The sequence below is a fragment of the Myxocyprinus asiaticus genome, chromosome 26 (assembly GCF_019703515.2).
Source record: "Myxocyprinus asiaticus isolate MX2 ecotype Aquarium Trade chromosome 26, UBuf_Myxa_2, whole genome shotgun sequence".
In the NCBI taxonomy this organism is placed as follows: domain Eukaryota; kingdom Metazoa; phylum Chordata; class Actinopteri; order Cypriniformes; family Catostomidae; genus Myxocyprinus; species Myxocyprinus asiaticus.
Genome location: NC_059369.1, coordinates 29,070,846 through 29,096,051, shown reverse-complemented (window position 1 = coordinate 29,096,051; position 25,206 = coordinate 29,070,846). Strand labels below are relative to the sequence as shown.

General features: G+C 40.7%; 1 protein-coding gene across 1 annotated transcript in view; it reads right to left on the bottom strand.

The window, feature by feature from the left end:
* The window catches only part of LOC127416826 (leucine zipper protein 2-like), a 180,699-nt gene extending 156,640 nt beyond the window's left edge, over positions 1-24,059 (bottom strand). The window contains exon 1 of the mRNA XM_051656389.1: positions 23,746-24,059. Coding sequence (XP_051512349.1) covers positions 23,746-23,807 — 62 coding nt within the window. The 5' untranslated portion in view covers positions 23,808-24,059. The remainder of the gene's footprint in view (positions 1-23,745) is intronic.
* Positions 24,060-25,206: the final 1,147 nt, after the last annotated feature.

Here is a 25,206-nt window from a genome sequence, read left to right as displayed (position 1 = left end):
TGTGCATAGGGTCTGTGAAGCCAAATCGCACTATGCTATACATGCGTGTGCGTCAACTGGGCTTCCCACGAAACACGAGCGCCGGTGACAGGATCAGTGCAAGCACGTCAACCGGGCACTCCTTAAAATGCGAGCTCTTGTGACAAACGCATAGCAGCTGACATGCATGATTAATTTGGGCTTCCATCGATATCGTTGCGCATGCGACCATTTGAATTTTACAAGAGAATTTGCTACTTAAAAGTACCATGGAGCATTTCAACCATCATGTGAAACGTCTTGACAACGCCGACATACTGAACAGCACTAACGAGGGAAAGAGAAATCACCTGCTGCCCAGCATCAGTTATAAGACTTTACACATCTACACATCAACACTCTTACTAACATTTATCCAAGTTAACTGTAACAGAATTTTTCATTACAACTGTGGAAGTTGCAGCCAAGAAAACCGTGGATAGCACGGATAGTTGGAAACAAGTCATGGGTATGTAAGTACTTTGAATTGTATTAAACTGAAAAATTAGCTGTAATCAAACAATTGATGATCACTTGTGTGTGATGTTACTTTTTATATTATTATCTGTATAATTTTTTCAACACCTGAAGTACCTTATTTTGATGTGGATGTCCCAATGTGGATACTAAATTAGCACTTTTCAGAGTGCTCAATAAAATATTCAAATTATATTTTGGTTGCATTTGAGGAAAACATTTTTTTATTGATTCTGTAAAATAGGCACATAATATCAGAATATCGATCGCAGGGCCCTGAATAGAGTCAAATTGAAATCGTATCGCGGCAGGCTTTGAAGTATCGGCAAATATAGGATCGCAGGCCAAGAGAATCTATATTAGATTGTATCGTGATGAAACGTCCAATTTACACCCCTAGATAAGAGGTTTTAACATTCACAGACCCAGGAACCCAAACCCCCCACTCCACTCCACCCCCACCCCTGACTCTTGTGACAATAGGAACTATTGTTGTGTATGATGCTGCAACAGGTGCCAGTTTTTAAGAGTGCATCAGAAAAGAAACTGTCCCAGACAATGTGAGAGCATGACTGTAGTGTTTAATTAAACAGTCACTTTATAATCGTAAATGTCTGTCTTTATTGATTAGAAGAGGCAGAATAAAACATGGTGGCAGCGGTGCAGTTCTAGACTACCGTAGTTTCAGTTTAGAACTAGTTTGTCGAGATATTCACCGGAGGCTTGTGACTGGATCAAGTCAGCGTCACTATGGACAGACTAAATCCCCCACTGCCATTTTACATGGACTCCGACAAACTTTCCAAGACCTGGAAATCCTGGAGAGACCAGTTTAATCTCTACTTGGATCTTACCATGTCAGAAGCAGAGGAAAAGACGAAAGTCAAACTGTTTAACTACCTTATAGGCGAGAGCATCCAGGAACTCCTGGAAACTCTGATGGGTGACACAGCGCCAGAGGCAAGAACGGTAAAGAGCATTATTGAAAAATTCGATGAGCACTGTAATCCCAGTATAAATAAGTTTGTTGAACGTTATCGATTCTTTAAAAAAAAAAAACAGGGAGTTGAACAATTGATCGATAATTACATAATGGAGTTGAGAATGCTCACAAAAACAAGCAACTTCGGTGATATTGAAAACTCACTCATAAGGGACAGGATTGTTTGTGGAATTAACAACACAGGACTGAGAGAGAGATTACTTCATGAGAAAAACCTGATATTAGAGACATGCATATAAATATGCAAAGCAGCAAAACTGTCAAGGGAGAACAGTAAAGCCATTGCGGGAAGAGGTGCACGCAGTGAGAAAAGCATCGCATCAAGATCAACATCAGACCAGCAATACAATTGCATGCAAATTCTGCGGGAAAGTGAACGAAAGGAATAAAACTAAATGCCCAGCTTTTGGAAAGAAATGTAAAAAATGTAGAAAGGAAAACCACTTCGCAGCCAAATGTAAATCTCAGTCAGACCAGAGAGAGAATAAATCTGTACAGTGTTGCAGAGCACCACTGTGATGAATATGAGGACATTCTCACCGTCAGTGCAGTTGAGTTGCAGACTGTAAACAAAAAAGAGACTGACAAAGAAAAGAAAACAGTTGTTTGCAGCCATGCTTGTAGGAAAAGAACTTGTGAAATTTCAGACTGACTGCAGGGCTAGCTGTAATGTAATTTGTAACAGATGAAGGATGGGCAAGGAGGAGGTGGGAACTGGCTGAACAGTCAACATAAAAGTTTTAATGATGGCACGGCCAAGTGCGTCTCTCTCTCCCTCGAACTGGCACCTCTGGCTCCCCTTTACCTCACTCTCCTGCTGATCAGCTGATTCAGCGCCAGCCACCCTCCACCTCGTCACACTCCTCTCCTGCCCCTGACCAACTCCCCCCCATCTCTGGAGGGGAGACACTGCCCTTCAGGCCGTTCTGTCAGCCGGTGGTCCACCCCACCTCCTGTGAGCCTGGGGGAGAGACGAGGGGTGGTGTGGGGAGAGGGAAAGGGCGAGCAGACACACAGAGAGAGAGAGAGAGAGAGAGAGAGAGGAGCGAGAGAGAATAACTCGCTTGCCGGCTCCCGGATGCGCTGTCACCTGGTCCTCATCCGCTCCTCCGCCCTCTGGCGGATGCAAGCTCGCTCCTCCCCCAGCGGATGGCAGAGAGTGCTCTGGCCCCTGGCAGATGGAAGCACTCATTCCCTTCTTCGGCAGACGGCAGCGGTTCCTCCGGCTCTCTGCGGATAGCAGTGACGAGGACTCCACAACAGTGCATCCCTGCTCCCTCCCGGGTTTCGGCACCACTGTAACAGATAAAGGACGGGCAAGGAGGAGGTGGGAACCAGCTAAGCAGTCAACATAAAAGGTTTAATGATATAAATGAACTTTTAAAAAAATGAACACAGACACGCATGCAGCGCAGCCACGTGCATCTCTCTCTCAAACTGGCACCTCCTGCTCCCCTTTATCTCGCTTCATCACGGCCTGGTCACACCCTCCTCCTCATCACATAATTCCTATTAATCTGCTGAGTCCAGACACAAAACTAGAAGATACAGAGACTGTGCTAGTAATGTACAACCAAAGCAAAGTGAGACCACTTGCAAAATGCAAACTGAAAATGAGAAATCCATGAAACCAGAAATTGTACAGGCTGGAATTCCAGGTGGTGGATAAGAACTGTATTGTTCCACTGATATTCAAGAGAGTGAGCGAAGCCATGAAACTAATCGAAGTACATTATTAGAACATCTTGGCAATAGGCAGCATAGTCACCACTGAAGAACCTACTAGCAGCCAGCGGTCAATGCAACAAATAAAGATATAGTATGCTGACATATTCACTGGGGATGACAGCCTGGAGGGAGAATACAAAATTGAGATCGACAGCATAGTAAAACCTGTACAACTCCAGATAAGAAGGTTCCCTGTAGCCATGATGAAACCCCTGAAGCAAGAACTTCAAGGTCTTCAGAGGAGATGAATCATTGCGCCAGTGGAGAGGAGTACAGATTGGATCAGTAGTATGGTAGTAGTGCAGAAATCCAATGTTAAACCGAGAGTGTGCATCGATCCAAGACCCTTGAACAAAGTTTTAAAATGCATTCATTTTCCTCTACCAACCATTGATGATATCCTCCCTGACCTATCCAAAGCCAGAGTGTTCACAGAGTGTGTGTGACGTCAAAAGCGGGTTTTGGCATGTCGAGCTGGAGGAGGAGTCCAGCTATCTCACCATATTCTCTACTCCTTTTGGAAGGTACATATGGCTCAGAATGCCGATGGGCATAAGTTCAGCCCTGGAGATCTTTCAAAGAAAGCTCACACTCACATTAGAGGGGCTGCCAGGAATATATATCATAGCTGATGATGTGCTTATTACAGGACAAGGGGTGACCCCAGAAACAGTAGAGCGAGACCACGATGAAAAGTTGAAACATGTCTAACCCGATGCAGAGAGAAAGGCATTAAATTGAACGTTGACAAATTCAAACTGCGACTAAAAGAAGCCTCCTACATCGGACACCTCCTGACATCAGATGGCCTGAAGATAGAACCAGACAAGGTGTTATCGAGCTATAACACACATGCCTAAACCAACATATGTCAAAGGTGTTCAGAGACTGTTAGGGATGGTGAATTACCTCTCAAAGTTTTGTGCAGACCTCTCAGCTTCTGAGACAATTGACCCACAAAGACAAAGAGTGGAGTTGGACAGCACAGCATGAAGAGGCATTAAGCAAAATTAAGGAAATCATCGTAAATGTGCCTGTGCTCAAATACTACAACCCAGATGAGGACATTACAATCCAGTGTGATGCCTCTGACACAGGTCTCGGTGCAGCACTCATGCAGGGAGGTATGCCAGTATCATTCACAAGTAGAGCATTAACACAAATGGAACGTGGTTATGCCTGAATAAAAAAATTATTATTGGCTCTAGTTTTCACCACTACATGTACAGATGGAGAGTAACAGCCCAAAGTGATCACAAACCGTTAGAGAACATAATGTGTAAGCCACTACTGAGTGCTCCAAAAAGACTTCAAAGATTGATGTTGCAAATTCAAAACTATGATGTGGATGTTGTCTACATTCCAGGCCAAGACATGCTGTAAGCAGACACATTGAGCAGAGCCTACTTGACTGAGAGTTCACCCACAGGATCTGTGGAAGCTGAAATAGAGACAGTTAACATGGCACAGCATCTACCAATTTCAGAGGACATACTCTACAGGATCCGTGCTGCAACAAAAGAAGATAAAACATTACAGACACTGATCAAAACCATTCAACAGAGATGGCCAAAATACAGGGCTGACATACCAAATGAGATTAGACATTATTACCTGTTTCAGGAGGAGCTGAGTTAAGGATGGAATCCTCTTTAGGGGCGAACGGGCTGTTATCCCTGATGAGCAAAGGAGAGAGATAACCCAGCATATCCATTCCTCTCATTTAGGTGTGGAAGGATGCCTTAGAAGGGACAGAGAGCGTGTCTACTGGCAGGGAATGGACGACCAAATCAAGTCATATGTGCAAAAATGTGACACTTGCCGGTCAGTGGACTGTAATCAACAGAAGGAAACACTGCATCCACACGAAATGCTGAACAGGCCATGGGCCAAGGTAGGCACCAATCTGTTTACCTTTGACAATAAGGATTTCATTTTTACACTAGATTACTACTCTGTCTTCTGGGAAACATACTTTCTGCCAGACACCAAATCAGCTACTGTGATCAGGAAGCTGAAGGCTCATTTTGCCCGACAGGACATCCCAGACATTGTCCTTTCAGATAACAGCTTACAGTTCACATCCCAGGAATTTCAGAAATTCAGTCAGCACTGGGAATTTTGACACATGATTTAATCACCATGCTATCCACAGAGCAACAGCAAGGCAGAATCAGCCATGAAAACTGCCAAGAGGCTGATGTTTAAAGCACAAGCATCAAGACAGGATCCATATTTAGCCATTATATATATATATAAAAATGGAAAAAAAAAAAATTTTTTAATTAAAAGTGGAAAGGTTATTGTTTGTTGCTGAAAAGGGAAAATTGCATGTCATCTGAGACAACAGTTAATTATACCCAGAAAAGTTTTTTGTTTTTTTTAAGGTTGTTACCATAAATAAAAAAATAAAAAAATAAATAAATAAAAGAGAAAGGATGTGACAGTAGGAACTATTGTTGTGTATGCTGTTGCAGCAGGTGCCAGTTTTTAAGAGTGCACCAGAAAAGAAACTGTCCCAGACAATGTGAGTGCATGAGTGTAGTGTTCCAAGTTTAATTAAACGATTTTTAATCGTAAATGTCTGTCTTTATTGATTAGAAGAGGCAGAATAAAACAACTCTTAGCCAACCTAGCTATATAAAAGTATCCCAATATAAAGAAGCAAAACTTCTCAATGACACTTCATTGTTACTTTCATATAAAACTTTAGGGTTACATATAATATATAATACAGAATACATAACATAATTCTTATCATTTTATTAATGAAAGGAATATTCCAGGTTTGACACAAGTTAAGCTCAATTGACAGCATTTGTTGCTAATGTTTATTCCCAGAAAAAAAAATATTTCTACCTGTTGCTCGTGCTTGCACTCGTGCACACACTCCATAGGGATGTGAGCGAGCGAGCGAGCATCGGCCAAAACAATGACGTAACGTACAAAGAGACTTAATGTGATTCACCGGCATCATGCTGACAGATGAGGTAGCATAATTAAGATTACTCAGTTATGATTGTTTTACTACAAACTTTGAGACTAAACTAAAACTACTTATCAGCCAACATAGCATACTGATACACACATACATCTACATACTACCGAACTATACCAGACAGTTTACTGTTGCACTGCACTGTTATGTTGCACTATTGTATGTTTTGTAGGTCATATGTTGTACTACGATCAATAAACCAGCATATTTGCTTAAATTTATCCTGTATACCTGACTTTTAGTATAAAGAGAAGATCGTTGAAATTATTTGAAAGTTACGAAGCAAGGTATTTTGCAATTCATCAGCGTTAGCAGGCAAGATCAAGTTAGCTAAAATTACACGGATCAATCCTTATGGCACTATATTTCACATGCTTTGCAGTTATGTAAGCTTACCTGTCCAAGAAGAAGAACACCAATTCAGGGTCGGTTTTGATCCCAAAAACCGAATGAAGGTCCCTCCAGGAATCAAATGCCCTGACGATGTTTTCGCTCAACCACGATCACATTCCCGCTTAGCCAGACGGGATTCACTAGATAAATGTTTTTTTGGGTTTTTTTTGGCTTACTTTTTTTTGTGTGTGTGTAGGAGTCAGTGTTGTGCTGGGAGCCGGACGTTTGCTGGATTCCGTCTCTAAGATAACGTTACCTAGTGTTGCAGTTTGTTGTCACTGTTGAATAGCAGAAGGGAAGCACTGAGGTAAGGCTCTCGGGAGCGCGCATAAACATCACATCCTTTGGATTTTCCCGGCAAAACCGACCCGCTCCCTTCACATGAAAATCAGTCTACAGGTTTTAATAGGCAACCTAGGAAGTCCATGAAGGACTCATTTTTTAAGTTGCGTTACAAGCCATTCATACATTGGCAAAAAAAAAAATAAAAAAAAAATTAAAAAAAAAAAAAAAAGGTGACTATTACATGAAAATTGTTACATACTGCACCTTTAAAAAATGAAAAATCCAGGTTACAGTGACGCACTTACAATGATAGTGAAAGCCAATTTTTGGAGGGTTTAAGGAAGAAATGTGAAGCTTATAATTTTATAAAAGCACATGCATTAATTTGTCTGTTAAAACCTGGTATTATTTGAACTGTAAAGTTGTTTAAATCATAATTTATACATTCGTTTTAGGGTTTAAGGCATAAGATGTCACCATGGCAACAAAATTGTAAAGTTGGATATTACACAGAAAAGGTCAGTAAGAAATTCTATAACACTAAAATTATGTTAACATGTATATTTTGTTAAAGTCTTGTGGCTATACTTTTGAAACCATTCACTTTCATTGTACTGTAACCCAGTTTTTGCTTTTTTTTTTTTTTTTTTAATTAAAGGTGCACTCAGTAATTTTTTTCCTCATTTAAAAAGTTTTACTTCTAAGGAAATGGATAGTTATTTTGAAACATATGTATAAGATTATGACCACTCATGTGAGATGAAGAGTTAAGTCATATCAGTAACCTTATAAAAGCTCTTTTATTCTACATGGGGCAGGGGCGCCTCATGGGGGCAGCTATGTTAGCATCACATGACCAGCTAAATACTACTCGCTAAATATCAGTAACTGCCCTGTTACTGGAAACTTTCATTAAATTAATCCTGGCTTACTGTACATAGTGAATTTCTACAATGGCATCTGTAACTGAAAACTATTGATTTTGAATGATGCAGCATTCACACCACTAGGTGTCTGTGTAAGCCATACTTCAACATACGTTTAAAAATTACTGAGTGCACCTTTAAAGAAATGGAGGGATGAGTCGAAAAAAAATTGTCAACATTAACTATTTAATAAACATTATGCCACAAATGTTGTCGAATGAGCTTAACTTTAATATAGACATTTGGCAATTATGCCAAGAGGTGTAGTAATTATATGATAAGGATGACAGGTTAATGGCTTTTTTAGAAAAACAATATATTGTAGAGTTCTAATAGCAATTTTTTTTTCTTTTTTTTTTTTAAACAAATAAGTTTCTGCCTGAAGATATAGATGATTTAGGAGATTATAAATAAAAATGATTCATATACAGTAACCAGTCAATTAGCAATCAAAGAACTTAAATATTCATTTATAATATGCATAACAGTTAATCAAAAATCCTTGAGTTTAAAGCTTTAGAGGCAGACAGATTAATTCATACTGTGTGACCTTCATACTTTGCATCTGGTGCTGTTTTTCTCTTGAATGGCAAATAAAAGATAAACTTTTCACAGAAACACTAGTTAAATGTGGCCATGAGACCATTTTGGAAAAACAGCTAAGTGCAATCCTTTCCAGAGTTATTCTACTGGCTGCTGTATGTCTTCCGCTTGCTATCCGTGCAGCTTTCTGTTTTTCACCAATCATTATGTACACAAAATTCACTGGAAATACTGAGGGAAAAAAATGACATGGGGGGACTTGAGAAGGTATGACCCTGAGGCTGGAAGAGTGAACTGACTTCACATTCATTCCATCTTTAATAACTCTCTTATTTAAAAAGAGCTGCAGCATGAACCAAAGCCAAGCTTAGCTGTCCAAGCTTGGAACTTGCCAAGCATAGCATTCACTACAAAACCCTTGCCCTGCATGATGCTTGCAAAATCTCTGCCTTCTCTTCCCACATAGCTAAAGGCCCCTGCACACTTCATACGAAATTGAAGAACGAATGTGTGTGAAGTAATTTAGAACAAAATCTGGCCAAAACGAAAGTGTTTTTGAGTTATTAGCGAGCTTAAGCAAACATACCTACATCTGTATGATCGTTCGCATAGAGACATTTTCCAAGAACCTGTCATGCGATTTTTTTTAATTAGTTTACAAAAGTAATCAAATATGCTCAAATAAAGTGTCTATTCACTATGTTGTTTGATATGCTGCTTCACTCATGTGTCATCTGCAGCCGAAAGCCATTCACACATCTGCCCAAAGAAAGATTTGCCTATTATCATTCTTTTGTCTGTTTTCTGCCCATTAACACTCTTTTATACACCCATCTTTGCGGTAGTATCAGTGCCTTCATAAATTACAATAACAAAGTATATTTGCCACGTAGAGTGTGTTAGCGCATTAGCGCCAGCAATGCAAAAGTTAAACATTTCAAATGACAATGTGTGAATTCCACTCATAGAATGAGGCATGAAGTCATTGATAACACATTTTAATGTCATATTAGTTGATGTTTTACATACAGTCTTACGGGTCCTCTTATTTAAATGTTCCTCTAAACACCTGCCACAGTGGTGTGGCCATTGTCTGAATGTCTTCAAACAGTATGTCGTTGCTCAGCTGTTTCAAACTTTTTTTGCACTGAGCGAAGAATGAAGAAGCACTTCCCCTTGAGTGTGCTACTCTCTTTTTCTCAAATTCTCAATTAGAAATGTCATCACTGTAGGAAAAAAATCTGCTAGGCAACCCAAATTCATTTAACCAATCAAAAAGGCATCCAGGTTCCAAAATAAACAGCCTCTCACTCTGCTTTTGTTGGAAATGGAGGTCTTGATGGAATTAGAAAATGTTTCGCAAATTCTTTTCAGTGCAAGTTGTGGGGATGCTGAGGTTTGTGTGCCATCTTGAGCTGTGAGTTTTTGACAGTTCAATTTACTTGTGTGGTGACAAGAACCAGACACGCTTCAATGTCTGGATAGCATAAATGCTGAACACCCATGTGATATTTTACACCACTAACTTCCTGTGGGCATTAACTTTAAGCAAAAGCTCAGTGTGAATAGCTCTCTGTTTGTCTATTTAAACAGACTGGCCGTCAAAGCCTCCCACTGCCAGTCCAGCTCATGTTGGGCTCCAAACTTATAGCACTGGTAAAGGCATACATCAAATCTCTTTGTCTGACAAATCCTCTGCAGCCCTTCTCTTTCTCTTAAGCAGTTCCCACTGTTTATTTATTTATATGACCCTTAAAATCATATTAGAGTGTTTATAATAGCCTACATGGCTTTATGATTTCTGTTATAGTGTCTGGCTGGAGGTTTTGCTTATCCATTCATTTGTCAGCACAGCACATCTTGTGAAGCCAAACAAAAAAATAGTGCACATGGTTATGATGTACACCCTCATCTGTCTGAATAATAAGACCACTGGTGTCAAACCTTAATACAATAGGACCAGCTTAACCAGCATGCAATTCCCATGCTGGTCTAGGCTAGTTTATGATGGCTAGTGCTGGTTTTATGCTGGTCTAGCTGGTGAACCAGCATAGCCAGGCTTTTCATCAGCAAAACCTAGAGCAGCACACCAGCATCCCATGCAGGGGGAGCAGCACCCAAAACACAAAATAAGCAGGGATAGCACGTTTTGTAAGGGGATACATTTAAATGTTTATATTACATAAATGTAACATACATTACATTTCTTATCTTATTTAAGCACGATCAAGTTGTGCAATAGCTCCCTTGCAACGCAAAGGACTGAGGAACGAGTCCAGAAGAACACACAAGTGTCATAGGAGCACCACAATGAAGTGGTTGCTTGAGCAATTGTGTTTTTCATGTCCCATTTGCTTTTATGACACTAAAGGTTATGTTTATGTTTAAGGTGTAGGGTAGGAAAGTAGATTTGATAGAGAATAACCTTAAAAACCTCATCTGTTTTGAAAATATTTAACTTGCTTTTACCACCACACAGTGGACATTTCACCTTGGAACTGCCGCGATGCATGTAACATAATATCATTTTGCTAAAATGTCACCATAGTCACAAAATTTTCTGTTCTGTTTATTGTTCATTTACTTTATGAATCTTTGACAGCCTGCTTGGTTGCTATGGTGCTCTGATTACAGTATGCCCCTCGAATTTAAATTTTCACTCTCATTCAAGGCAAGAGCACAGGACAACACAGCCTCTCCCCAGTAACGTCCAATCTACCCCTATCTGTATGCAGATCCTGACACTTAAGACATTGTCCATGCATTCAGAACATCTCTCTAGAATCTCTCATTCTAATGAGTTTATTTAATCTAAGGCATCCACTTCAAACCCCATGCCTGCATAAAGAACATTGGTTGATCTAACCCTAGAAAGCTTTAATTGCTAAAACGTGTTATTCCTTATAAATGCTTACAGTATGTAGGTCTAGCTAAAACAGTTTCATGGTCACATTTTAAATGCAAAACTTTTTTATGCCACACATTAAAATACAACTAATCAAGCTAATTTACCCTGGTAAAACATGAATTTAGAGGAATTTCTTTAAAAAAAAATAATAAATGAATAATAAATAAAAGCACAAATGTAATCACAGTTTGTAAAAGAAACCACTCTCTCCAGTGCACATTACAGATGCAACCTGACGAGAAAAAGAGGCGTGTAAGGTGGTTGCCATGCATCCCGCAGGTGAGCACAGAATAATGTTGGACCTTTTCCATTTACTACTCACGATGCCAAGCACTCTGGGTGCGGTCATGCATGGGCACCTCTGGATCTGCCAGCAAATCTGTTCTATTCTCCAGCCTGGCACATGCTCTCCAAAACTCTGAACAGCTTGAAAAGCAGATATGTCCTCAGCAGTTCCATATTCTTTAGAATTAGTAACACATTCGGGGAGAGACTGTCGGATAAAAGAGATAGTGACAAGCTGGAAATTTTGAGAATGTGTTCAGGTTTCAAGGGTTTAACCCCCAGAATGTTGCTGAATTAGAAAAAAGTATAAAAAATAAATAAATAAATAAAAGAAATGAATCATATTTATTCTCACAATCTTTTTAAGAAAAAAAAAACTTCCAATTGCATGCAACTGGGTTAACCTAAATTAGAAACTATAGCATCTAAGTTTGCCAAGGGAATGAAGCACAAAGATGTGTCACAACAAACAAAACAAAAGAGAGAAAAGCACATACCCATCACTCATCAGTGTGTTCATAGCGAGTTCTGCTAGTGCACTCGCAGACAAGAACTATTCCTATCAAGAGAACAATCACAGTTGCCATGACTACCATAAAGCATCATTCAAGGTCATTATTCACACAAAGCAAGGATGGAATATTTTATTGCATCCCAGTAGCCAGAGCGCAAGGATATTAGCGAGAATGTTTGACCCATTAAAACATGAGATTTATGGTTAATGATCGAGCCCATAGAGCACAGCTATGAAACATATGACCCCTACACCGGCCACTGTGTCATCGATCCACACTGCGATGAGTTTATCTTCCCAGTCATTTTCCAACATGACACTGCTGCCTCCAAGGTTTCACTTGACCAAAACAAAGACACGTTCTTCCAGAGAAAAAAGCACTTTAGTAATTATTAAAGGAATAAACCATGAGAGGCTGTGCTTTCCAGTGATTTTACCACTGTGTTCATAAGCACAAAGCCAAAATAACATTATTTAATACATTAGGCATCATAAATTTAGAATAACAATTTTACAGCATTAAAAGTATAGTTCACCCAGAAATGAAAATTCTCTCATAATTTACTCACCCTCATGCCATCCCAGGTGTACTTCTTTTGTTTTTGGTGATTTGCATTCATCGTGCATATCGCCCCCTAATGGGCAGGGAGGACAATTTATGGCAAAAATGTATTTAAATACTTATCTGTTTCTTATTTTAAAAAACAGAATAAACAGAAATATGATAAAAAAAAAAATAATAAAAAAAATAAAAAACACCAATTATCAATTTATCATTAATAATAATATGAATAAACAATTCTGGAAACACTTTAAAATAGGGCTCCATTTGTTAACATTTGTTAATGCATTAGTTGTCATGAACTAACAAAGAACAATATTTTTAATCTTGGTTAATGTTAATTGATCAAAACAACTGCTCAGCTAGTTCATACTGTATTAGGCTACCTATATGTTAACATTAGAAATGTATTAGTAACTGTTGGAATTTACATTAACCAAGAATAACATTCTGTAAAAAATATTGTTCATTGTCACTCATATTAAAAAATGTAGTTAACTAATGTTATCAAATGGAACCTTATTGTAAAGTGTTACCGCAATTCTTTCAGCAAGTAATATAGTGCATCAGCTTAACTGTAGGCTGCTTGTGGTTTGCAAAGCAATGTAACAAATTGTTGCATTTATATAGAATGTGTGTGAACAGGTGTGCATTTATAGTCATTATAGTGACTTTGAACGCAGCTCATCCAATCAGAAATTAGAGTCTGAACTATACATTTTATAAATGACCCATACTCCATTCTTGATCTAGATTAAAAATGGGAGTTCTCACCTTTCGTCTTGCATTTTATATCTTTGCAAAATGCTCTTTTTGACATTTCAGTCACTCTACTGGAGGCAAATGTTTGGCAGAAGAGGCTGCCACGGTTCCCTACATCAAAGTTTGAATCATCAGAGAGAGAGACTTGGATCCTGAGGGAGACGCTGCAGGCATGCGAGCGGAACTGAAAAGCACTGACAGTTGTAACAGTGAACTAAGCCACTTGGGCCAAGGAACCAAAACCCAGACCCACAATATAGAGGATTTGATAAGACACATTTAGCACATAATGAACTTTTCCAAGCTGATGTAAAAACTTTTTACAGACACATTTTGAAATGTATCACTCAAATAAAGCAAAGGAGAATGTGTTACTGCATTCCTGCATGGATAAAGCTTCACACAAAAGCAATATTTTTTGGTTAACAACAGTGTTGGGTGTAATCTGATTACGAAGAAATTAGTTGCTGTAATCTAATTACGTTAAATCAAAAAGTAATATAAAACATTACATTTTAAATTCTAGTAATCAGATAACATTTTCTGACTTTTAATTAAGTTAATTACTTTTAAGTACATTACTTTTACACATTTCTAAAATAGCATTATTTACTGTATGTTGAATTTAAACATAAATTCTTCATATGTACATCTCTTTGCATATCTGTGACAGCTGAAGGGCGTTTGCCCCCTAATAAGGCATTGTAAGGGAGAAACATGTGGTACAGAGTATATGACTTGTTTGCGACAACAAACAAGGAGGAAACATAGACATTATTTTGAAATTGTTGAGCAAAAAAGTAACTTTTTTGTGAAGTGTTTTAGAAAGTAATTAGTAAATTGTAGTGGATTACTTTCTTGAGGAATTTACTCAACACTGGTTACAAATGCTATTGTACAAGTATACTATTCTTAGTCAGCCATTATTAATTTATTCCATGAGCAAAAGTGTCAAGTAACAGGGAGGTCACCGAGATAAAATGAGTAGTATGTTGGTCATATGATCTTAAAATGTTGCTGCCATGACATGACCCACTCCATGGCCTTCATTGTCACAGTCACAGTTGTTCCAAGGACTCTTATTTTGAAATAGTTTTGTCTTGTCTTTAATTTCCCCCTAACTACATTTCCCAGGATGCACTGCCCTCATCACAGCCACCTGTTCTCCATTCCCTCATCAGCACTTTTTTGTATAAATACCCTCTTATTTAGTTCCATCATTGTCAGTTCTTGTTCATTGTTGTATGGTTTATGTTACCACAAACGACTGTCTTGTTTTTGTAACCGTCGTCATCATCTTCTGCGTATTCTCATCTTCTTTTGATTGTGGATTAAAGGATTGCTGCATTTAGATCCTGCTCTCTTTAGCCTCATCTATGCAAAACATGACAGAAGAACTGACCCAACTAAATGGATCTAAATGGCTGTGAGAATTCTCCTCCTCAAGCAAGGGGACCGTCCAGTTGAGGATCATGTCCGTGAGTTTCTCCAACTGGTGAATTTAGTGCCCTATGAAGACCGCTCTCTGGTGATTTTCTTCAGAGCTTGTCTGAATAGTGCACTGAAGGAACTGATGCCTCCGGCGGATCCGCACTGGATGCTGGCCGACTACGTGGAGGTGGCTCTGGAACTCTGTGGCTCACCCTTCACTATGGGAAAGGAGGATAAGGACAACTGCTCCAAGCCTTCCATGGCTCCTTGCTCCAAGCCTTCCATGGCCCCTGTCTCCAAGGTAACTCCTCTCCATACATCCCCCCCTAAATAAATTTCCCGCCGCAGTCAGCGGTAAAGACCACGGAGGTGGCATTTTCTCCATACGCTGTGAATTATGGCAGGAACCCTGGGCCACAGCCAGTACCCATGCCTGCCATGGTTAACGAGCCAGTGCCCATGCCCGCCACGGTTAACGAGCCAGTGCCCATGCCCGCCACAGTTAACAAGCCAGTGCCCATGCCTGTGGCCCCGACCATCCCAGAGCCGATGCCTGTGGCCCTACCATCCCAGAGCTGATGCCTGTGGCCTCGACCGTTCCCGTAACAACACTCCCAGCTGTCCGGAGAAGGAAAAGGACACCTTCTCCCCAGTCTCTGCCTGTGCTCTTGACCACGGGAGATAGTTCCCAGTCATCCGTGGCTCTTAGTCCCGAGCCTTCCACGGCCTCGTCCCTCAAGCCTTCCACGACCTCGTCCCTCGAGCCTTCCACGGCTTCGCCTTTCCTGGCTCCACCCCTCGAGCCTTCCATGGCTCCGCCTTCCTTGGCTTCGCCCCTCGAGCCTCTCACAGCTCCACCTTCCTTTGCTCCACCTATCGAACCTCTCCAGGCCCCGCATGCCTTCATCGAGCCTCTCTCGGCTCAACCTGCCTCTGTCGACCCTTCCATGGCTCCGCCCTCTGTGTCTCCCATAGCTCCGTCCTCAATCCCTGGATCTCCACCTCCTACGGTTCAGCCTGCTCCGCCACTATCTCCGCCACTATCTCCACCACCTGAGTCTCAAATCCCCGATCCTTCTGTGGTTCCGCCTGCTCCTCCTCTTGAGGCCCAAATCCTCCATCCTCCTGTGGCTCCGTCTCCGGACCCATCTCCGGCTCCACTATTGGGATCTCAAGTCCCTACTCCTGCTGCTCCGCCTTTGGATCCGCCTATGGCTCCGCCCCCTAAGTTTCCACCTCCTGAGGCCCAACCGCCGGACCCGTTCCCTTCCTAGAGCTGCCTCCCAGGCCTCCTGACCCAGTCCCAGCCCTGAGGCTGCCCCCCCCCAGACCTCCGGACCCAGTCTTTGCCCTGGGGTCTCCTCCCTGGCCACCTGATCGTCTTCTTCGAGGATCCTTCCTCACCTTCTGCGTCATCCTACCCTCCTCATCCATCTATGGGGTGCCAGGAGTCGCCTTTTAAAGGGGGGGGGGGGTAATGTCACAGTCACCGTTGTTCCAAGGACTCTTATTTTGAAATAGTTTTTGTTACCACAAACGACTGTCTTGTTTTGTAACCATCACCTTCTTCTGTGTATTCTCGTCTTCTTTTGATTGTGGATTAAAAGATTGCTGCATTTAGATCCTGCTCTCTCTAGCCACATCTATGCAAAACATGACATTCATCTCATGTAAATGTTTTTAAAAACTGCATTTTTTTAATCATATTTTTCAAAAACACTATACATTTCTTTATTTGTAAAATATTTGAAAAATACTGAGTGCAACTTTAAGGAAAGCCAGATGTTATTTTCACAAGGTACAAGAATTCCATAACGTGTATGGCCTTGTATCAATGCATACATATTTATTTTATTTTTTTGACATGTAGCCTACTGTGTTGGATTACCAAAGCATTGATTTATGAAGCGTAAGCATGCATACACACCCACCCACCCACCACAATGGTTATGTAAACCTACGGGTGTTAAAATTTATACATGCAGAATTTGTCATTTTCTTTTACCGCCCAAGATTTACTATGTTTTATGGTTGTGTAGCAAGGTCACAGATACCCTTTCAAATGAAGTCTCATCATCAACATACCAGTAGCTTCCAAATTCATTCATCACCCATAGGCTGACCAATTCATCACACAACTGCACAGGCACGTCATTCACATGTGGCTTTGGAAGAATTCCATTAGTTTACATAGCCAACATCTCACCTCATCTAGCTATTTTGTACTACTTATGGGGCTCTAATGAAATCCTCCATACAATTCTGTTTGGAGTAGGTTTCACCAAACATCATGCTTGTGCAGCATAATGTAATCATCTCTCTGCATAAAATGCTGAATATTGTAATTTGGCTTACTGATTTATACATGTGTAGTTCAATACAGTTGTCAGTTGTGCTTTGCAGACCAGTAAGCAGAATTAATGAAATGTTGGTGTAGATTGCAAGAATGCATTTTTACTGCTGGCACGAGTGCTATTTACTGCTGAGTTGGGATCCTGCATATCTAAATGAGAGCCACATAAACATATGTTATAAAAAAAATTTTGAACAGAAGAAATGGAATGAGGATATATATATATATATATATATATATATATATATATAAATGGAGGTCCAAATTTTACCTCCATGCTTTTGAAATTTATCATCAATGTTTCTGTATTCATAATTTGGAAATGTGTGATATTTGACTTTATCCATGAGCTCTAAGCCACTGCCCCTTCTACTCTAAGTTAACATGCTTAATATGCTGAAATCATTGGAAAACTGTTCCAGTTCTTGAAATATGACCCTTGATTGTTTTATGAACTACTGCTTTCACAGTTAATGAACTTCAAGTAGGTAAAACTGGCCAAGAAAGGTTGCCTCAACTTCATCTCACACCATTGACTTTAAATATTGTGCTAGATTATAATTAGAACAGAACATGATGTTGTACAGATCTGCACACCAAAACATATAGCATATAGTACAGTACTGAACAAACATCACAACAGTAGAGAATCTCACCAAGGTAGTTTTACACACTTGTGATGTCTGGAACATACAGCAGGCTTCATGATGCTCAGCCTGAGGGAAATCAGGGGAAATTAGGGGAAGTGCTGCTTTTTACACCACCACAAGTCTCCATCTGCACTTGATTGGTTGTAGGTTGCTGATTTTATGCTTCACTACACTATCTCAATGCTTGAGAATGTGACCTTGTGCAAAACGTCCAGCAGAAAACTGTCCAAAGCCATTTTGAATCCTTTTCAGGTACACATATTTTGATTCATAAAATTGAATGTGTGTGCCTTTAGTTGGCTATTAATAGAAGTACTTTAGAATTGCAATATTTTAAAACATTTTAACACTAAAAATCACTGTTGGACAATTTCATCTCATCAAAAACATCTGAGAGCAAATGATCTGTAGAATTTTTACATTTCATTCCAGTTACTCTGAGACGTAAAGATGTATAATACTGTCATATGCAGCGGCGATTTCTCAGTGCCAGCAAAGCCTTCTTTGCTGGCATAACATGCCTAACAATTATAATAACAGGTCTCATTGACCTTTTTGCCTATGTATTTTCAGTCGCTTTCCACTCCTAATTCATCTACAAATGAATAGCAAAAAGCTTTTTTCACACACCGCCTTGTATATATTTCCTGCAGGGAGGGAAGCTCACCTCCGATGATGTGTCTGGCAGTTCGCACCACCCTTTGCAGTGCTTTGCGGTTGTGGGCTGTGCTATTGCCGTAACAGGCGGAGATGCAGCCAGTCAGGATGCTCTCTACAGTGCAGGTGTAGAACCGTGTGAGGATGTGGCGGTTCATTCCAAACTTCCTCAGCCGTCTCAGGAAGAAGAGGCGCTGATGAGCCTTCTTCACAACGACTTCAGTGTGGATGGACCATGTGAGTTCCTCTGTGATGTGGACACCCAGGAACTTGAAGCTGCTGACTCTCTCCACCGGTGCTCCATTGATGGTGATGGGACTGTGTTCTCTGTCTTTTCTTCTGAAGTCCACCACAAGCTCCTTTGTCTTATTGACGTTGAGGGAGAGGTTGTGCTCCTGACACCAGTGTGTCAGAGTGTGCACCTCCTCTCTGTAGGCTGTTTCATCATTGTCAGTGATCAGACCTACCACCGTCGTGTCATCAGCAAACTTAATGATGGCACTGGAGCTATGTGTTGCCACACAGTCATGTGTGTACAAGGAATACAGTAGTGGGCTGAGAACACAGCCCTGCGGGGCTCCAGTGTTGAGGGTTAGTGATGAGGAGATGTTGCTGCCTATTCTAACCACCTGGCGTCTGCTTGACAGGAAGTCCAGGATCCAGCTGCACAGCGAGCTGTTTAAGCCCAGAGCCCGGAGTTTCTCATCTAGCTTGGAGGGCACTATGGTGTTGAATGCTGAGCTGTAGTCTACAAACAGCATTCTCACAAAAGTGTTCTTTTTTCCAGGTGGGAGAGAGCAGTGTGTATTGTAGATGCAATGGCATCATCAGTGGAGCAGTTGTTGCAGTAAACAAACTGCAGCGGGTCAAGAGAGAGAGGCAGCACAGAGCAGATGTAATCTCTGATTAGTCTCTCAAAGCATTTGCTGATGATGGGGGTCAGAGCAACAGGACTCCAGTCATTTAAGCAAGTTATTTTTGATTGTTTTGGAACAGGCACAATGGTGGATGTTTTAAAGCATGTGGGGACTACAGACAAAGAGAGGGAAAGGTTGAAAATGTCCGTAAAAACACCAGCCAGCTGGTTCGCGCATGCTCTGATGACACGGCCTGGAATGCCATCTGGATCCGCGGCTTTGCGGATATTCACCCGTCGGAAGGATCAGGTTACATCCGCTACAGAGACGGAGAGTGAACTAACCTCTGTAGCTTCAGCCGCGAGAGCTCTCTCCGCGAGGGCGGTGTTACTTCCCTCGAAACGAGCATAAAAAGTATTTAGCTCATCCGGGAGAGAGGCAGCGGTGTTCATGGTGGAGTTTTTATTCCCTTTAAAGTCCGTGATGAGGTTAATTCCCTGCCACATTCTTCTAGAGTTGGTGGTGTTAAACTGTCCTTCAATATTGTTCCTGTACTGGCGTTTTGCGGTTCTGATAGTTTTTCGGAGGGCATAACTGGCTTGTTTATGCTCCTCCGCGTTCCCGGAATTAAAAGCGGAGGTCCGCACATTAAGTGCCGCGCGAACATCGCTATTAATCCAAGGTTTCTGATTCGGATAGATCCGTATTGTTCTGGTCGGAACCACATCCTCTACGCACGTTCTGATGGAACACATTACGCTATCGGCGTAAAGCTCGATGTCGTCATCAGAGGCGGACCGGAACATCTCCCAGTCCGTGTGATCAAAACAGTCTTGTAGCGTAGAATCTGATTGGTCCGACCGGCACTGGATCGTTCTGAGGGTGGGTGCTTCCTGTTTCAGTTTCTGCCTGTAAGCGAGCAGAAGCAGAATGGAAGAGTGGTCCGATTTGCCAAATGGTGGGCGGGGGAGGGATTTGTAGCCATCCCGGAAGGGAGAGTAGCAATGGTCCAAAAACCGGTCCCCTCGTGTGTTGAAACTAATGTGCTGGTGGTATTTTGGTGCGACTGATTTTAAACTGGCTTTATTAAAGTCCCCGGTCACAATGAACGCGGCCTCAGGGTGCGCGGTTTCCTGCTCGCTTATACTCCCATACAGTTCCTTGAGTGCCCGGTCTGTGTCGGCTTGTGGGGGAATGTACACAGCTGTGGTAATGACCACTGTGAATTCCCTTGGTAGCCAGAATGGTCGACACAGAAGCGTAAGAAATTCCAGATCAGGAAAGCAGAAAGACTTGATAGAATGTACGTTCCTCTGATCACACCAGGATTTGTTGATCATAAAACATACACCACCTCCTCTGCTTTTACCTGAGAGGTCTTTCGCTCTGTCCGCTCGGTGCACGGAGAACCCCGCAGGTTCAATGGCTGAGTCTGGAATCTCCGCAGACATCCAAGTTTCCGTAAGGCAGATAATGCAGCAGTCCCTCGTCTCTCGTTGGAAAGAGATCTGCGCTTTCAGCTCGCAGAGCTTGTTATCCAGAGACTGAACATTTGCCAGTAGAATAGTGGGCAGCGGGGGTCAATTTGCGCGGCGTCTTACTCTGATGAGAACGCCGGCTCTGTTTCCTCTTTTCCTTTTGCATTTCCGCGGTTGTGCTGCTCAGACAAAGGGCTCCGCTTGCGTGTTTGTAAACAGCGGGTCGGCATTGAGAAATTTGAAGTCCGGTTTACGGTGTGAAATTGCTGAACCAATGTCCAAAAGTGTTTGTCTGTCGTAGACAATAGGGCAGACAACATCTAAGACAAAAAACATAAGAATTGCGAACAAAACAAACAAAACACTACCATGTTGTGTCGGAGCTCGCAACGCAGCAGCCATACTCGGCGCCATCTTGAGTCCATCTGCTCATATGTATTAAGAGTAATAAATAAAGACTTCAAAATATCAACAGAAAGCATCCTTTCAAGTATCATTTGATTTAAATTTTTGTGCACATTCAAACTTATTGCTCATTGAGGCTGTATGCTTCCAATTCAATAGCATCTGCATTTGAATGGAAAAATGTATCTTACAGTTTGAAAAGGTAGCTCAAACCTGTTTGACACTGGCCTAATGAGAACCTGGAGATGTTACTCACAGAGGTTGTCATTGATAAATGTCTCACATTAAGGAAAAAGCAAGTGATAAATTGGTGAAAAGCAGTATAATTTCATTTCATGCTATGAGATGACCACACAACCTATACTTTATTCAGGCTGGACTTTTGATTTGAGATTATAATGTTTAAGTGTTACTAATAAACTTTGATCACAGGAGTACACTCCATTTCACTCAAACTCACTAAAAAAATAAAGAGATAGTTCAACCAAAAATTATCTCATAATTTACTCGCCCTCATGCCATCCCAGATGCATATGATTTTCTTTCTTCTGCAAAACACAAAGATTTTTAAAAGAATATTTCTGCTCTGTTGGTCCTCACAATGCAAGTGAATGATGACCAGAACTTTAAGGTCCAAAAGCCAGTATGAAAGTAATCTATAAGACTCCAGTGGTTAAATCCTTATCTTCTGAAGCAATATGATAGGTGAGGGTGAGAAACAGATCAATATTGAAGTCCTTTTTTAACTGTAAATCTACAATTTCACTTCCCCATTCTGGTATGGAAGTGACTTTCACTTTCACATTCAGCCATCTACTGGACAGGGCTGGTCAAAGGTGGAGATTGATAGTAAAAAAGGACTTAAATATTGATCTGTTTCTCACTCACACCTATCATATTGCTTCAGAAGATATGGATTTAACCACTGGAGTCTTATGAATTTATTTTATCCTCCTTTATGTCATTTTTGGAAAGTTTTCAAGTTTTGGTCACCATTCACTTGCATTGTATGGACCAACAGAGCTGAGATATTCTTCTAAAAATCTTTATTTGTGTTCTGCAGAAGAGAGAAAGTCATAAATATCTTGGATGGCATTACGGTAAGTAAATGATGAGAGAATTTTCATTTTGGGGTGAACTATCCCTTTAAAATAAAACAATTATTTTTTTTATTTTTTTTTTTTGGAAAGAAATTTATTTAATTCCAAATTCCAAAGTAATTTATAGTAATTTATAACAAACAGTAAAAACTTTTTATTAACTGTAAGTTCCCAACTATATACAGTATAGTGAGAAATTATATTTGGATGCAAGGAGCACATACGTTTATTAGCTCATTTTGAACTTCAAGTTATCTGGCCTTCTATTTTACCACCGGTATTATTATTCTGGTAAACTGCCATAGTTTTATAAAGTACAAAGTAGATTTAAGTAGCACAACTTGGTTGGTTCATATCAACACAATATTAGTTAATGAAATATACAGTAATTAACAAAACAAACATCCACTAAAATGCAATACCGTGATGCCTAAAATTGCTACCTTATTGTTGTTTATATATATATATATATATATATATATATATATATATATATATATATATATATATATATATTGTAGTATATTTCTGGTAACCACAGCTGCCCTTCTTTTTTTACAGTCAATACTTAAGGATTTTTATTTATTTATTTTTTTATTTTTTTTCAAAGTGTGTTACAAATAACTATTTCAATGTTTGTATTACAAGAAATGTATTCTCTAAGGCCACTCCCTGGACAAGTCTAAAGGGCAGATGTTTTTGGAGAACAAATACACTTTAAATACTGTTGAATTTACCCCACAAAAAAAGGGAACACACAAAAGACGATAAAGTCAATGCTCAACTCTTGGCTATGTGCTTTCTGACCTTTCCTTGTGCCATGGTGTTGTCCTCCAGAGGCATATGGCTCTGGGCTTAGAAAGGAAGAGCCTTGACTTTATCAGTAGTTAAATTAATGATCAATCCTTAAACTCCCTGACTCATCCTTAGCCTTTCTTCTCTCTTTTTTGCTTGTCTCTGGCTCTTCGCCTTGCTGCATTATTCTGTGTGCAAATATGTGCATGCTTGTAAACACACACACACACAGACAAAAATGCATTCTGACACTGCAATACACAGACATCCCACAGCCCTGACTGACACAAAACTTGCTCATTCTCCAGACCGACTCCCCAAGAGCCACACTCAATGTCAGAAAGAGAACGTCTATGTCTTGTCTGCAGGGCTGGCCAAGCCCAGAGAGCAGGAAACCAGGAAAAAAGTTGAGCTCTATTGCATCTTTCACCTGCCTTTCTGTGCTGTGTCTCTATCAGTCTCCTCTCACATGGCAAGCGAGGTACAAGCAGAGATTTCTGAGTACAGCTTTAACAGTAGCCCCATACCACACAGATTAATATCACCAGCTATTGTGTCCACAACAGACAGACTGAAGTGGCTGATGTATAAAGCCAGAGCTGTAAATCTGCTCTTACCTGCTGTTGAAGCTTAAAGCAGGAAAGAGGAACAGGATGTAAACGGTTCTGATGAATTTCATTGCTTTGTCTTGCGCTCTTGCACTCGCCGTCTCTTTACCCCTCGTTCTCTCGATTGCTCGCTTTTCCCTTCTCCCTTCCTCTCCCTCTCCTCTCTCTCTCTCTCTCTCTCTCTCTCTCTCTCTCTCTCTCTCTCTCTCTCTCTCTCTCTCTCTCTCTCTCTCTCTCTCTATGGTGCACACGTGCGTTAACACAGGCACACACACCGCGGCGGAGAGATGCAACACTGTGAGCAGTGCGTGTATGTGAAAGTGCGGGGCTCTCCACCTTCAAAGAGCAGGTAACGGGGAGACGGACAGATTTATTAATGGCCAGAAACCGAGTTGCTGGGAGGGGAGGATCCACAAAGAAAGACTGGAAAATGATTTGAGGCGGTTAGGTGATGTCAGCATCAATACAGCCAGTAGCTCCCTACCTTTCTTCTCTGTGTTCTACAGCAAGATAAATACCTGCTGGTGTGTCCAATAAGAGATCCAGCTGTCTGCATTATTACCGGCAGCCTTGAGACAGGGCAGGGCATGGCGATTATCTGAGCTTGAGGAGGGCTTCTCCTCCACAAAATTTTCCTGGAGATTACAGTTTGATGGCAGGGTTCATTACTTTGACATTTATTTCTGTGTTGTCCATCAAAGTAATTGATGAAACATTTCCCAGCTCACTGTCTCATATTGTGAGATTACAAGGGTAAACTGATGATGATAAATTTAATAGTCATCCAGTCGCTTCTCTTTACCTTTTTGCCTTGTCTCATGACTTCATCCGCCTTCTCAAAAATGCTTGCTTAAATGCTGAACCATAAGGTAATAAAAAATAAAGTGAGATGTCTCTAATTAAAAAATCAACACAAAATCAAATGCAATTTATGTATGACTGATTTTTTAAAGGTGCACTCAGTAATTTTATTCCTCATTAAAAAAGTTTAACTTCTAAAGACATGAATTGTACTTTTGCAATATATGTAGGAAATCATGACCACTCACATTAAAATGAAGACTCCAGTCATATCAGTAACCTTAAAAAAGCTGTTTTATTCTGCATGGAGCGGGCACCCACATGGGGGCAGCCATGTTAGAATCACATGACCAGCCAAATACTACTCGCTTAAATCTCAGTAACCGTCCTGTTATTTGACAATTTCACTTATTGATTAAAGTAATCATGGCTGACTGTGAATACAAAATTTCTACAAAGGCATGTGAAACTGAAAACTATTGATTTGAAATTATATTGCATCCAAGCCACTAGGTGTCAGTGTATGTCTAAGATGCCACAAAGACAAAAGCTACTAAGTGCACCTTTAAAGCTGAAGTGTGCTAAAGGAATAGTTCACCCAAAGATGAAAATTCGGTTATAATTTACTCACCCTCGTTCCAAACCTGTATGACTTTTCTTTTGAATACA